At 38.0% G+C, this 13327-nt stretch overlaps 1 protein-coding gene across 1 annotated transcript in view; it reads right to left on the bottom strand.

The window, feature by feature from the left end:
* Positions 1–12251, bottom strand: part of TRIP4 (thyroid hormone receptor interactor 4) — a 70856-nt gene extending 58605 nt beyond the window's left edge. The window contains exons 1-3 of the mRNA XM_046007201.1: positions 12107–12251; positions 7117–7286; positions 6101–6234 (exon numbers count right to left, since the gene is read on the bottom strand). Coding sequence (XP_045863157.1) covers positions 6101–6234; positions 7117–7286; positions 12107–12207 — 405 coding nt within the window. The 5' untranslated portion in view covers positions 12208–12251. The remainder of the gene's footprint in view (positions 1–6100; positions 6235–7116; positions 7287–12106) is intronic.
* Between the last annotated feature and the right edge of the window lie 1076 nt (positions 12252–13327).

The following is a 13327-nucleotide window of genomic DNA, read 5'->3' as shown; positions in this document are numbered from 1 at the left end:
AATCTTTAAAAAAAAATAAACAGAAGTACACATAAAATAAGGTTAAGTACTGAATGTTTTATAGAAATGTTGTGACCAGATGCTCACAGAAACCTAACCCTGTATTTCCCCTAAGAGTAATGGTTCAGGGCACCTGGGTGGGTCAGTCAGTTAAGCATATGCCTTTGGCTCACGTCATGATCCTGGGATCCTGGGATTGAGTCCCAAATCACACTCCCTGCTCAGTGGGGAGTTTGCTTCTCCCTCTCCCTCTGCCTCTCCCCTACTATGCTTACCCTCTTTCTCTCTCTCAAATAAACAAAATCTTAAAAAAAAAAGAGAGAGTAATGGTTCAGTATTCACTAATTCAGTGTACACTTCAATGCTAATAAGAAATTACTACATAGGGGATAAACCATTTTTTTTTTCAAAATCATTTTCCAAGTTTGCTTAATGAGTAGAAAATACTTAAGAACAAAATATAGACTTGGAAACAGGTTGTTGAAGAGTAAGCTGCTCTTAAAGCATTAAGAGATATAAAATTAAATGTTAGCTCAGTATTAACTGGAAGATCTTTCCCTACCCAAGCCTGGGAACTTAAGAGTAAACCATGCTTTTATTTTACCTCATGAAACCTACTTAACAAGCAAGCATCAAGGCACCTTACTCATTAAGATCCTTTACTAAAAACAGTGAAATACTCTGTTAAGCTAATACTGGCATCTACTGCACTAAAAAACTAGGTTGCAGCAGAATATTACATAGTTAATGGAGGCTTTAATGTGGATTGGTAAATGAGTGAGTTGACCAAACAGATTAGAGCAACATAGGACTGGATGGATGAAAGATTAAATTATTACCATAAAAGGGGCGCCTGGCTGGCTCAGGGGGTTGGGCCTCTGCCTTCGGCTCCAGATCATGGTTTCAGGATCCTGGGATGGAGCCCTGCATTGGGCTCTCTGCTCAGCAGAGAGCCTGCTTCCCCCTCTCTCTCTGCCTGCCTCTCTGCCTACTTGTGATCTATCTCTCTGTCGAATAAATAAATGAAATCTTTAAAAAAAAAAAAAAGTTTAAAAAAGAGCTTTAAAATATTACAAAAAAGAAATAGCAAAAAGAATTGGAATATTAAATTTTAAAATATTTATCAATAGCTTCAAAATATTTAAAAACTAAATTAGAAGTTCTGAAAAAGTATCCTTAGGAAATTGGCTCAAAGGAGAAAACATAGATAATAGTTCTCATGTTGTTTTCAACAACTTTCTCTCCTGGATGCTAAAATTTAATTTATTACAAGTTCATTATTGGGGGCATCTGGGTGGCTCAGTCAATTAAGCAACCAACCCTTGATTTCTGCTCAGGTCATGATCTCAGGGTTGTGAGACTGAGTCCTGCATCAGCCTCACACTCAGTGGGGAGTCTGCTTGAGATTCTCTCTCCCTCTGCCACTCCTCCTATCCCACACTCTCCTCTCTAAAATAAATAAATAAACCTTTAAAAAATTCCATTGTTGTATTTTATGTTATTATTTAATGATTATTTTACTTATCTTTAAAGATTTATTTTAGAGAGAGAGAGTGCATGTGCAAGAGCACACACGCACAGGAGCTGGGAGAGGGCAGGAGAGAAACTGAAGCAGATTCAGTGCTGAGCACAAAGCCCAACTCGAGGTTCAATCTCACACACAGAGATCATAACCTGAGACAAAACCAAGAGTCAGAGGCCAGATGCCCCCATGATTATTCTTAAAAAAATGAAGTAAGGGTTTAAAATTTCTATCCATTATTTGAGGCAACTGGCTGGCTCAGTGGAGCATGTGACTCTTGGTCTTAGGGTAAAGAGCTCAAGCCCTAGGTTGGATACGGAGCTTACGTAAAAGAAAAAAAAATGTTATCTGTGATTTGATCACTCTGGCCAGAAAATACTCTCTTTACGTTACCATTATACTTTTACCTCCTTAAGAATCTATGTACTTGCAGTTACCACTTGTAAAAAATACATTCACACATACGTATGTAATACATCTTCTACTTTAAAAACAAGTAATTTCACTGATAAGAGTAATAGAAAATTACTCAAAATAATGTTCAGATGAATTATAAAACTAAATGTGAAAATTACAACTTTTAAACTATTAGAGGAACATTTAGAAAAATATATTTTTTCACGTTGGGATGGGGAAAATGTCATAAGGCTTAAATAAGCTATAAAAAGCATAAAACAAAGAAAAAGATCAATACATACAACTACATTAAAACTGAAAATTCCTGGGCACAATGGGTGGCTCAGTTGGTTAAGCAACTGCCTTCAGCTTAGGTCATGATTCTGGAATCCTAGGATGGAGTCCTGCACTGGGTACCCTGCTCAGTGGGGAATCTGCTTCTCCCTCCTACCCTCCCCACTCTCGTGCTCTCGGTCTCTCTCCCTCTCTCTCTCTCAAATAAATTTTAAAAATCTTTTAAAAAAATTTAAAATTCCTGTGAGTCAAAAAATAACACAAAGGAAAAAACACAGACTAGTAGAGATCTACAACATATATAATAAAAAAGTAACACAGAATAAAGAATTGCTATAAATCAATTTGAAAAAGACTTTCAACTCAGCAGAAAAGCAGATCAAGAATATGAAGAAGTAGGTGCACCTGGGTGGCTCAGTCATTAAGTGTCTGCCTTTGGCTCAGGTCACAATCTCAGGGTCCTGGGACTGAGCCCCACATCAAGCTCCTTGCTCAGCGGGAAGCCTGCTTCTCCCTCTCCCACTCCCCCTGCTTGTATTCCCTCTCTTGCTCTCTCTCTCTCTATCTGTTTGTCAAATAAATAAATAAATAATCTTTAAAAAAAAAGAATATGAAGAAGTAGGTCACAATAATCCAAAAGGCTAAAAAAATGGAAACCAAAACAAGTCAACAAACTCTCCAAAATGACACACTCTCAATTTAGAATTCATGTGTATGCAAAGAAAATGAAATACCATTTCTTACACTTAAAATAGGCAAAACTTGTGACATCTGGCTGTCAGTCTGTAGAGCATGCGACTGTTGATCTTAGGGTTGTAAGTTCAAACCCCACATTGGTGTAGAGATTATTTTTTTTAAATTAAATAAGATAAATAAAAAATAAAATCAAAATAAGAATTTTTTTTAAAAGGGCAAAACTTTAAAGGCTTCACATTATGTACTGGCAAAGAAGAAGAAAAGAGAAATCACTTGCCTTGATGGAAGAAGGTTAAAATTGGTACAATTACTTTAGAAATTAATTTGGTAGTTTCAGTAAAAGAAAAATTAAGAAAGCCTATAACTCAGCAATTCAAATAACAGGTAAATATATCCTAAAGAAACTCTCAAGTGTACCTGAAGGAAATATGTCTAAGAATGTCCAATGCAGGGGTGCCTGGATGGTAAGTACACGGGTCTTCATTATATTAGTCATTATTCTTTCTGGTTTTTTTTCCATCTAAAAAAGCCTATTTGTGAACCACCATATGATCCAGCAACCCCACTTCTGAGTATACAACCAAAAGGATTAAAAGTAGGGTCCTGAAGATATAATTGCACACTGATGTTCAGAGCAGCACTATTCACAACAGCCAAAAAGAGAAAGCAATTCAAATGTATACTGAGAGATGAATGGATAAACAAAATGTGGTATATCCATAAAATGGAATATTATTTAGCCTTAAAAGAGAAGGAAATTCTGACATATGCTACAACATAAATGAGCCTTAAGAACACTATGCTATGTGAAATAAGCCAGGCACAAAAAGAAAAATACTGTTTTATTCCACTTAGTTGTAAAGCAGTCAAATTCATAGAAACAGAAAGTAGAATGGTGGTTGACAGGGACTGGAAGGAGAAAATGGGGAGCTATTTAATGGGTACAGAGTTTCAGCTTTGCAAGGTGAAAATGTTCTGGAGATCTATTGTACAACAATATGCAAATACTTTTAATACTACTAACATTTAAAAAATGGTTAAGAGCGTAAAAAAAACTTACCAATTGTACATCTTAAGTATGTGCAATTACATATGTATGACAGTTACACCTCAATAAAGCTAATTTTTTAGAAAAACTATTCTTGTTCATTATAAAAATAAAAAATAGAAAATACAAGAGTATAGAGAGGAAAAATTAAAACACTTATTGTCACATTACTTGAAGAAACACCAGTTTTAAAATTTGTCTTTTAGCCTTCCTAGGTTTATGTGTGTGTGTGTGTGTGTAAAAGCATGTTTGTGTGTATATAGAATAAGTAATTTTCAAACACAAAAAATCAAATATATATATTTTATTCATGCATTTTTCACTCAATATTTTATGAGTATTTTCCCAAATTACATATTTTAGAGAACAGTTTTATTAGTTGCATGGTGTTTTATCTAATGAGGGAAACATAATTAATTTAATCTTTCTCTTACTGTTGAACCGGTCCGTTCAAATTTTCAAGTTTGTTTTCAAGCATTTCTTTTTTTTTCTTTTTTTTTTTTTAAGATTTATTTATTTATTTTAGAGAGGGAAAGTGCGCCGTGGGGAGGGGCAGAAGGAGAGGGAGAGAAAGGGAGTCCCAAGTCAAGATCCTGCTAACCATGGAGACTGACGTGGGGTTCAATCTCATGATCCTGGGATCACAACCTGAGCTGAAACCAAGAATTGGTTGCTCAGCCAACTAAGTCACACAGGCATCCCTTTGCATGCATTTCTTTTTTTTTTTTTTTTTAAAGATTTTATTTATTTATTTGAGAGAGAGAGATCACAAGTAGATAGAGAGGCAGGCAGAGAGAGAGAGAGGGAAGCAGGCTCCCTGCTGAGCAGAGAGCCCGATGTGGGACTCGATCCCAGGACCCCGAGATCATGACCTGAGCCAAAGGCAGCGGCTTAACCCACTGAGCCACCCAGGCGCCCCCCCTTTGCATGCATTTCTGATTACTTTCTTATGTTAGATTTTTGAATCAAACTCGTAAGTCAAAAGGATATGAACATTTCTATGGTTCTTGATGTATGGTGCCAAACTGTCCCCCAGAAAGCTAAAACCAATCTATGGGGTGTCTGGGTGGCTCAGTCGTTAAGCATCTGCTTTTTTTTTTTTTTTTTTTTTATTTTGAAAATCACAATAAGGCAGAGAGGCAGGCAGGGAGAGAGGAAGGGAAGCAGGCTCTCTGCTCAGCAGAGAGCCCGATGTGGAGCTCGATCCCAGGACCCTGGGATCATGACCTGAGCTGAAGGCAGAGGCTTTAACCCACTGAGCCACCCAGGCGCCCGCATCTGCTTATTTTATTCTGCTTGATAAAAGGCTTAAATTTCTATTCTTTTCCCTTTAACTTATTATTTTGCAAATATTTTTCCACATTTTTTTTTGCATTGTCCTCACACTCAAAAGTTTTTTGGTCAGCTCTCTTCCATCTTAGCATAGTTAACTATTCCCTTTTATTGGGATATTTACTTTGTCAAATTTCCTTGATTATAAATATTTCTGCATACCTCACAGGGCTATTTTGAGAGTCATGAGAAAATACATAAAAACTTTAAAAACTAAATGATAATGGTGGTGGCAGTAAGAGATGGAACAGAAATGTTCGTTCTTTTAGTAAACACACACACACACACACACACACACACACACACAATGTTGAAGTTGAAGCCCTGGTGACCTTCATTAAATATTTTCCATTTAGGGACACCTGGGTGGCTCAGTCGGGTAAGCATCTGCCTCCAGCTCAGGTCATGGTCTCCAGGTCCCGGGATCGAGCCCCACCCACACAAGGCTCCTTGCTCTTTGGGGAGTCTGCTTATCCCTCTCCCTCTGACCCCTTTCCTTTTCTTGTGCGCTCTCTCTCGTTCTCTCAAATAAATAAAGTCTTTTTAAAAATTAATACATAAATATTTTCCATTTATATATATCTTTCTTAGTATCATTTCTAACCAAGGTGTGCTTATAATAACTATTTAATCAGGCTGCCAAAATATCTACTATATAGAAAGTAATATATCATTATCACTTTCTCTCTATAAAATTCATGCATTTGTTGAAGAATTGCCACTCTAGATCAGTTTGTACACTTTGCTCTCTGAAATGTATCAGTCACCTCTCCTTTTTCATAGAACTAGAAAAAGATTCATCAATCACTCACCTTGGCCAAATCAAAAGGTGTTTTGACCTCCCTGGTTGTGTCAGGTTCAGCAAATGCAGGAACTTCCTGTCTATTTCTTCCTTTCCGCCTGCTCCTCTTTAGCTGGTCTCCTGATTTCTGACCATCTGACATTTCTTTAAAGAAAAAAAAAAATATATATATATATATATATGTATGCATGTATATAAAACACACACATATATGCACATAGGTTGATAACAGCAGGATTCATTGGTAAACTAGTAGCTAATAAAAAGAAGATGACACTTAATATTTAAAGTGAAGATATGGGGGTGACTTGGCTCAGTCCGTTAAGCAGCTGCCTTCGGCTCAAGTCATGATTCCAGGGTCCTGGGATTGAGCCCCTCATTGGGCTCCACGCTTGAGAGCCTGTTTGTCCCTCTCTCTCTGCCTGCTGCTCTGCCTACTTGTGCTCTCTATCTGTCTGTCAAACAAATACATAAAATCTTTACAAAAAAAATAAAGTGAAGATATGAAGTCAGGTAGCTTCTTACGTTAGTTTTTCCTTGCAAATTTAAAACACAATTTCCAAGATAGTAGATGATAAAGACTACTGGCTAGGATTAAAATGGTAAATTAAAATCTAATATTTCAGATTGTATAATAATAATGACTTAGATTATTTAGTTTGGTGTTTATCTTTTGTATCTTTTAACTAAATAGTTACTTCTAAATCCTGTTCATACTATAATTGGTCAACATTTACTTTCATCCAGATATACACATAATTGGAAAGTGTTTTTTTAATCTATTTAATCTAAACTATTCCGAAACCACATTTGTATCTGCAAACAGGCATTTCTGTGGTATTTTCAAAGTTCAAAAAGTCTGAACTAAAACAATATTCATTACTTGAGTAGAACTGAACTAAAAATATATATACATATGGTTCTGCTTAAGTTAGCTGCGAGGAAATAGGGATGACAGAAAATATCAGGTCCTATAAACCAGTCCATTTACCAATATTTCAGTCCTCAATTATAATATTAACTTACCATCTTTTTTGAAGGACTGTTGCAAAGCATCAGAATTCAATTCCTGATCATTCTTTTGCCATTTGGTTATAAGCTCCTCTATGAATTGACCTTTTTTGTCCTCATTTCCCTGAAGGAGGTCAGTAACATATTCTCGTATCTCTTCAGCACTCTCAATTGACAAAACATACCTAAGGAAGAAAAATATAAGTTGTTGAAACAAGACCTGCTTATGCTGTATCTCCCAATAATCACAACAGAAATCAAGGTAGTTACAAACCATTCATTAATCCATTAGAGTGGACTGTGCCAAATTCTATGCTAAATGCTAGGGATTTAAGTTTGATCAGGACAAAAACCCTGACCTCAAGTAGCTCATAATCTAAACTTCATATAATCTTGTTAGAAGATTAGAATTAATGTCTTGAAAATAGGCTGTGGAGCTGTCTTTAATATAGGAATACTTTCTCTAAGTACACATCTGCAGTCATTGTATATTCCTTGGAATCCAAAAGACTTAACCTTTACACTACAAAACCCAAGATTTCTTTTTTGCTAAAAATTAGTATATATGACAATCTAACCAGTTATTGAATTAATATTCTCAAAAACTGGGGCGGCTGGGTGGCTCAATCAGTAAGTGTCTGCCTTTGGCTCAGGTCATGATCCCAAGGTCCTGGGATTAACCTCTGCAACAAGCTCCCTGTTCAGCAGGAAGCCTGCTTCTCTCTCTCCCACTCCCCCTGCTTATATTCTCTTTCTCTCTGTCAAATAAAATATTTAAAAAAAATTCTCGAATGCTCGCTTCGGCAGCACATACACTAAAAAAAATTCTCGAAAATTGTAAATCAGGGCAGCTGGCTGGCTCAGTTGGTAGAGCATGTGACTCTTGATTCTGGGGTTGAGTTTGAGCTCCATGTTGGGCATAGAGATTACTTCAAAGAAAATAAAATCTTTTAAAACAATTATAAAAAGATTAGCATCACACTAGAATAAGCAGATCTATTTTAAGGAAATGTTATAAAGGGTTCCTTGAAGTGAAATGGGCTAGCAGTTCAAGTCAGTATAACTTTTCTAAAAAATGACAGGCCAATACACTTAAAGTGCCTTAAAAAGGGCGCCTGGGTGGCTCAGTGGGTTAAGCCGCTGCCTTCGGCTCAGGTCATGATCTCAGGGTCCTGGGATCGAGTCCCGCATCAGGCTCTCTGCTCAGCAGCAAGCCTGCTTTCCTCTCTCTCTCTGCCTGCCTCTCTGTCTACTTGTCCTCTCTCTCTGTCAAATAAATAAATAAAATCTTTAAAAAAAAAAAAAAGTGCCTTAAAAATAATCAGCTAATTCCATTTATAGGACTCTACAGGAAATTTTATGCAATAAATTAACTGTATCACTATTTGAATTAATGAAAAACTAGAAGCTATTTAAAATATCCACTGCTGGGGCGCCTGGGTGGCTCAGTGGATTGAGCCGCTGCCTTCAGCTCAGGTCATGATCTCAGGGTCCTGGGATCAAGCCCCGCATCGGGCTCTCTGCTCCGCAGGGAGCCTGCTTCCTCCTCTCTCTGCCTGCCTCTCTGCCTGCTTGTGATCTCTCTCTCTGTCAAAAAAAAAAAAAAAAAAATATCCACTGATGGGAAAGACTGGTGAATTTAAGTTTTTGGACTTTACAAAATGGAATATGCCACCACTAAACGTGAAATTTATGATTAATTATTACTGACCTGATAAAAATGCTTTCATATAATGGTAAGTGAAATAACAGGATAGAACGTAGAGCATATCATAGCAATATCAATTGCTAAAAGAAATGTGTATATCCATACACTTATGTGTAGAAAAAAGGCCAGAAAGTTATACACTAAAATAATTACCACTGAGTGATATGATTAAAGAGAGTTTATTTTTCCTCTAAGATGAATATGTTTTGAAAATAGATTACAATACGCATAAGAAAAACACTAAGAGAGAAACAAAGATTACCTCTGGGTTGTGGTATTACGGTAATTTTAGTTTCCTCCTCTATCTCTGTTTTTTTTAGGTTTCTACAGTAATTACGTTACACCAAGGAAAGAATGAATTGAAAAAATAATTTGTAAATTAACATATCAGACCATGAAAGCATTATAAGATCTGAATGAACAGTAATTCAGACACACTTGTATTGGATACAAGAAAAATTATAATAATGCTATATTTCTTTAAATTAAAATAAAATCACGTGATTGTACTATCACTGGTACACATGTACTCGGTTTTTTTCCTAATGTGGTGGTTCACTTGCAGAGTTATGATCGATAGGTAAATAAACCTGTGCCTTTGGGCCCCATTAAGAGCATCTTCTAGTCCATCATATATTAAAAAGACACAATTGTTTTTCAGGACTTTCACAGTTTAATTAACTTGACCCCCAAACTTAGCAGCCCCCATCAAAATATTAATTGCTACCAAGTTCTCATAGAAGGAACTGCAAGGAAGCTCAGGGGATCATTTAACTGTGGAGTATTCAAATCACTAGGGAAATGTTTAAAGAGTTCCAGAAACATTTGAATAAATGATATTTTAATTATTTAACAAAGTATAAAAAGGAACAGCATACAGTGTTATATACAAAATCTTATCAAAATAGGGTCATCCGGGGCGCCTGGGTGGTTCAGTGGGTTAAGCTGCTGCCTTCGGCTCAGGTCATGATCTCAGGGTCCTGGGATCGAGTCCTGCATCGGGCTCTCTGCTCAGCAGCGAGTCTGCTTCCCTCTCTCTCTCTGCCTGCCTCTCTGTCTACTTGTGATCTCTGTCTGTCAAATAACCCTGGGTGGCTCAGTGGGTTGGGCCGCTGCCTTCGGCTCGGGTCGTGATCTTGGGGTCCTGGGATCGAGTCCCGCATTGGGCTCCCTGCTCGGCGGCGAGCCTGCTTCCCTCTCTCTCTCTCTGCCTCTCTGTCTACTTGTGATCTCTCTGTCAAATATTTAAAAAAAAAAAAAAATCTTAAAAAAAAAAATAGGGTCATCCAAAACATGAGCTAAGGCAGACTGTAGAGCAAAGTTTATTTTGCTAATCCTGTGTACAAATCTTAATGTTCCACAAATGTATCACTGATTAAAAAGATAGTAGTTTTGTGTTGTTTGTAAAAAGACCACTCATGCCAAATTTTTCAAGTTAGCACACTACCATAGTACTAATTTTCAATTAAATACTACTCAAAGCACAGCAAATTTACACAAAAATGCTTTGATTGTGGCATCATAGTCTGTTGAGCAATAACTAGTAAAAATCTACTAAGACAAATGAGTTCAAATAGAACTATGCTATAGGTAGTTTCAGTGGTTTTTTTTTTGTTTTGTTTTGAACAATTCTTGTAGACTTATTCATGAGTTTAAAAAAATGCAAGCAGGTATTTAGCCATACTTAGTCCTTCCAACTATAAAATTTAAATTTCTGATCATTGTTCTTTAAAGAGTGTGGATTAAGTTTAATTGAAAAGAAAACTAAGGCTTCAAAATGAGCTGTTAAACCACAATCTATGAAAATTAGGATTGTCTTCATACTGTGTAAGCAGACAAGATACAAATGGACACTGAGACTGAGAAGACAGCATCTAATCATATTGTCTTGTTGATCCATCAAAAATAGCCTCGGGGCGCCTGGGTGGCTCAGTGGTTTAAGCCGCTGCCTTCCGCTCAGGTCTCACTCTCTCTGCCTGCCTCTCTGCCTACTTGCGATCTCTCTCTGTCAAATAAATAAATAAAATCTTTTAAAAAAAATTTAAAAATAGCCTCAATTTTTGTGTTTTGTTTTGTGTTCACCAAGTGACTTTTTTTTCCCATTTGGTGTATTTGCAAAGTCTCATTATCTCATTTGACAACATCCACTGCTCTAAAAAAATGTTTGAAAACTACTTAATCTGATCTTGCCTTCAAACAAGGATAAAGATAAGTCATACCATTTGGCAGGGTGTTTTGTTTTTGTTTTTCCTAGTTGTTCGTTCCAGTGTTTAAAACAAAAACCTTTAAAGCAGTCTTTCTTAATTCTCTCCTTGCTAACTGTTTTCTCCCAACTCAGAAACTCATTTCCTATAAAAGCCCCAGAAATGGCAATAAAGGTTTCATCATCTATGAAAACGGAATCAAATCAAGAAACACTTTCAGGTTCTTGGATGGAGTTCAATTTTTGTAGAAGTTTTTACCTCGCGGGAACACTGCACTTCCACCTACCCACCCTTTAGCTCTCAGGCTAAAGTCATCCCTTGAAGTAAACCTTTCAAGTTTCCAAAATCTTAGTGGGAGTCCTTTACTCCATGCTCTCACAACACCTTACGTTTCCCCCACTCATCAACTAGACAGAACCCAATGGTCTCAGTCGTCTTTGTTGCCCCAGCACCAGTTATGTAATGCAACAAAAATGACAAATCAATCGAAAGCAAATACTAAATTATGTCACCATCTCCACTTCACAACAATTATAAAATATGAAAGATGAGCTCTTCTAATTATTCATTTTATAGACGCGGAAACAAAGGTATAGAGAGGCAAATTAAAATGCCCAAGGTTCCAAAACGGGTAAATGACAACAGAAAACAGAACTTGGGACTCCTCAGTCAAAAGTTATTTACACCTTACCACCGCACCTCAATGTAAAGTCCAGGTCCTATTTGAAACAACCCATATCGAGCAAACTAAAATGCTCAGAGCAAGGGATTTCTGGAAAAACAATTTAGCTTGCCCATTATCTCCAGAATTTACAAGGAAACTGGCTCCCGGGACAGTCTTAACGATTTAATTATCAGGGGTTTGGCCTTTTCCTAAGAAAAAAAGGCCCCACCGGCCGACTGGGTAGCCTGACACAGTATTCCAGGAGCTAAACTGTAAAGCCGGAGGTCAAGATTCGGCGTCTAGAGACCGATAATAGCCCTTTTATCCTATTTCTTCACTCTCATCAACTTTTTAGTCCTCCCCGCTTCCCCCTTTCGCTCAGTGCACATCCCAGAGCTGCTTCCCGCCTGGGACCCGAACCGGTCTTACTGCATGATCTCCTCGCTGACATCCAGGCCGAAAGTTTTCCGCAACTGCTGGGTGCACCAGCCCACTAGCTGCTCCCGGGACGCCGCCCCAGCTACCGCCATTTTTCCCAGCCGGAACCAGCTGGGCTCCAACAGCCCCACGTCCTGCGCCGGACTAGTCCCCTTCGCAACACCGACTTCGGTGGCGCGAGTTCCGCCAGCCTGCACGGCTCCTCCCAGTGGCTCCGCCCCCAGCACAGATCCCTCCCCCCACCCCACCCCCACCCCGCTGCCTTTGCTTTCCCGCTTCCTGACATTGTTTACACTGGTACCAGAGCTCCGCTGCGCGTGATTTTTCTGCATCCTTAGATGCAGGGCTTGAGAATCGAGAATTCTGCTGAGAAGATAGTATAAATACCTATAACAACTACAGTCGAGGAAAAGACAAAACTGTTAATCTGAGAGACCAGCCTCTAAATTATTCTGGTTTTGTGTAAAAGCATTTAAAATAGCACTTGCGGGGCGCCTGGGTGGCTCAGTGGGTTAAAGCCTCTGCCTTCGGCTCAGGTCATGATCCCAGGGTCCTCGGATCGAGTCCCGCACCGGGCTCTCTGCTCCTCAGGGAGCCTGCTTCCTCCTCTCTCTCTGCCTGCCTCTCTGCCTGCTTGTGCTCTCTGTCTCTCAAATAAATAAAATCTTTAAAAAAAATAAAAATAAAAAAATAAAATAGCACTTGCTATTTTACAGGTTCTTCATCCCCATTAGGCTATGTAGACTAAACAATTATATTAATTGGATCCTGATTCACCTTTTTATGCTAATGTTTTCATCGACAAATAATAAAAACCATATGACTGTGTTGACTTACACTAGGTGTAGATTGTTTTTATTAATTTGGAAAATATATGATTTTCTATTTTAAAAACCCCCCAAATACTCCGAATGTTCATTAATAGTACAAATTTTGTTTCTTCATAAAAATCTGCTACTTTTCATGTTAATATAATATACGCAAATTATTTACCTGTTTGTATCTGTTCAGTTCCAACTATTTAAATGTTAATTTCTGGGGATGCTATCAGTTAAGCGACAGCCTTCATTTGCGGTGGTGATCCCAGTCTGGAATCAAGTCCCATACCAGGGCACCTTGCTCAGCGGGGAGCCTGCTTCTCCCTCTGCCTGCTGCTCTCCCTGCTTGTGCTCGCTCTCGCTCTCTCTTTCTGACGAATAAGTAGATAAAATC

The sequence above is a fragment of the Meles meles genome, chromosome 6 (genome assembly GCF_922984935.1).
Source record: "Meles meles chromosome 6, mMelMel3.1 paternal haplotype, whole genome shotgun sequence".
Classification (NCBI taxonomy): Eukaryota; Metazoa; Chordata; class Mammalia; order Carnivora; family Mustelidae; genus Meles; species Meles meles.
The sequence above is the reverse complement of the archived record's forward strand: the minus strand, read 5'-3'. Positions and strand labels throughout refer to the sequence as shown.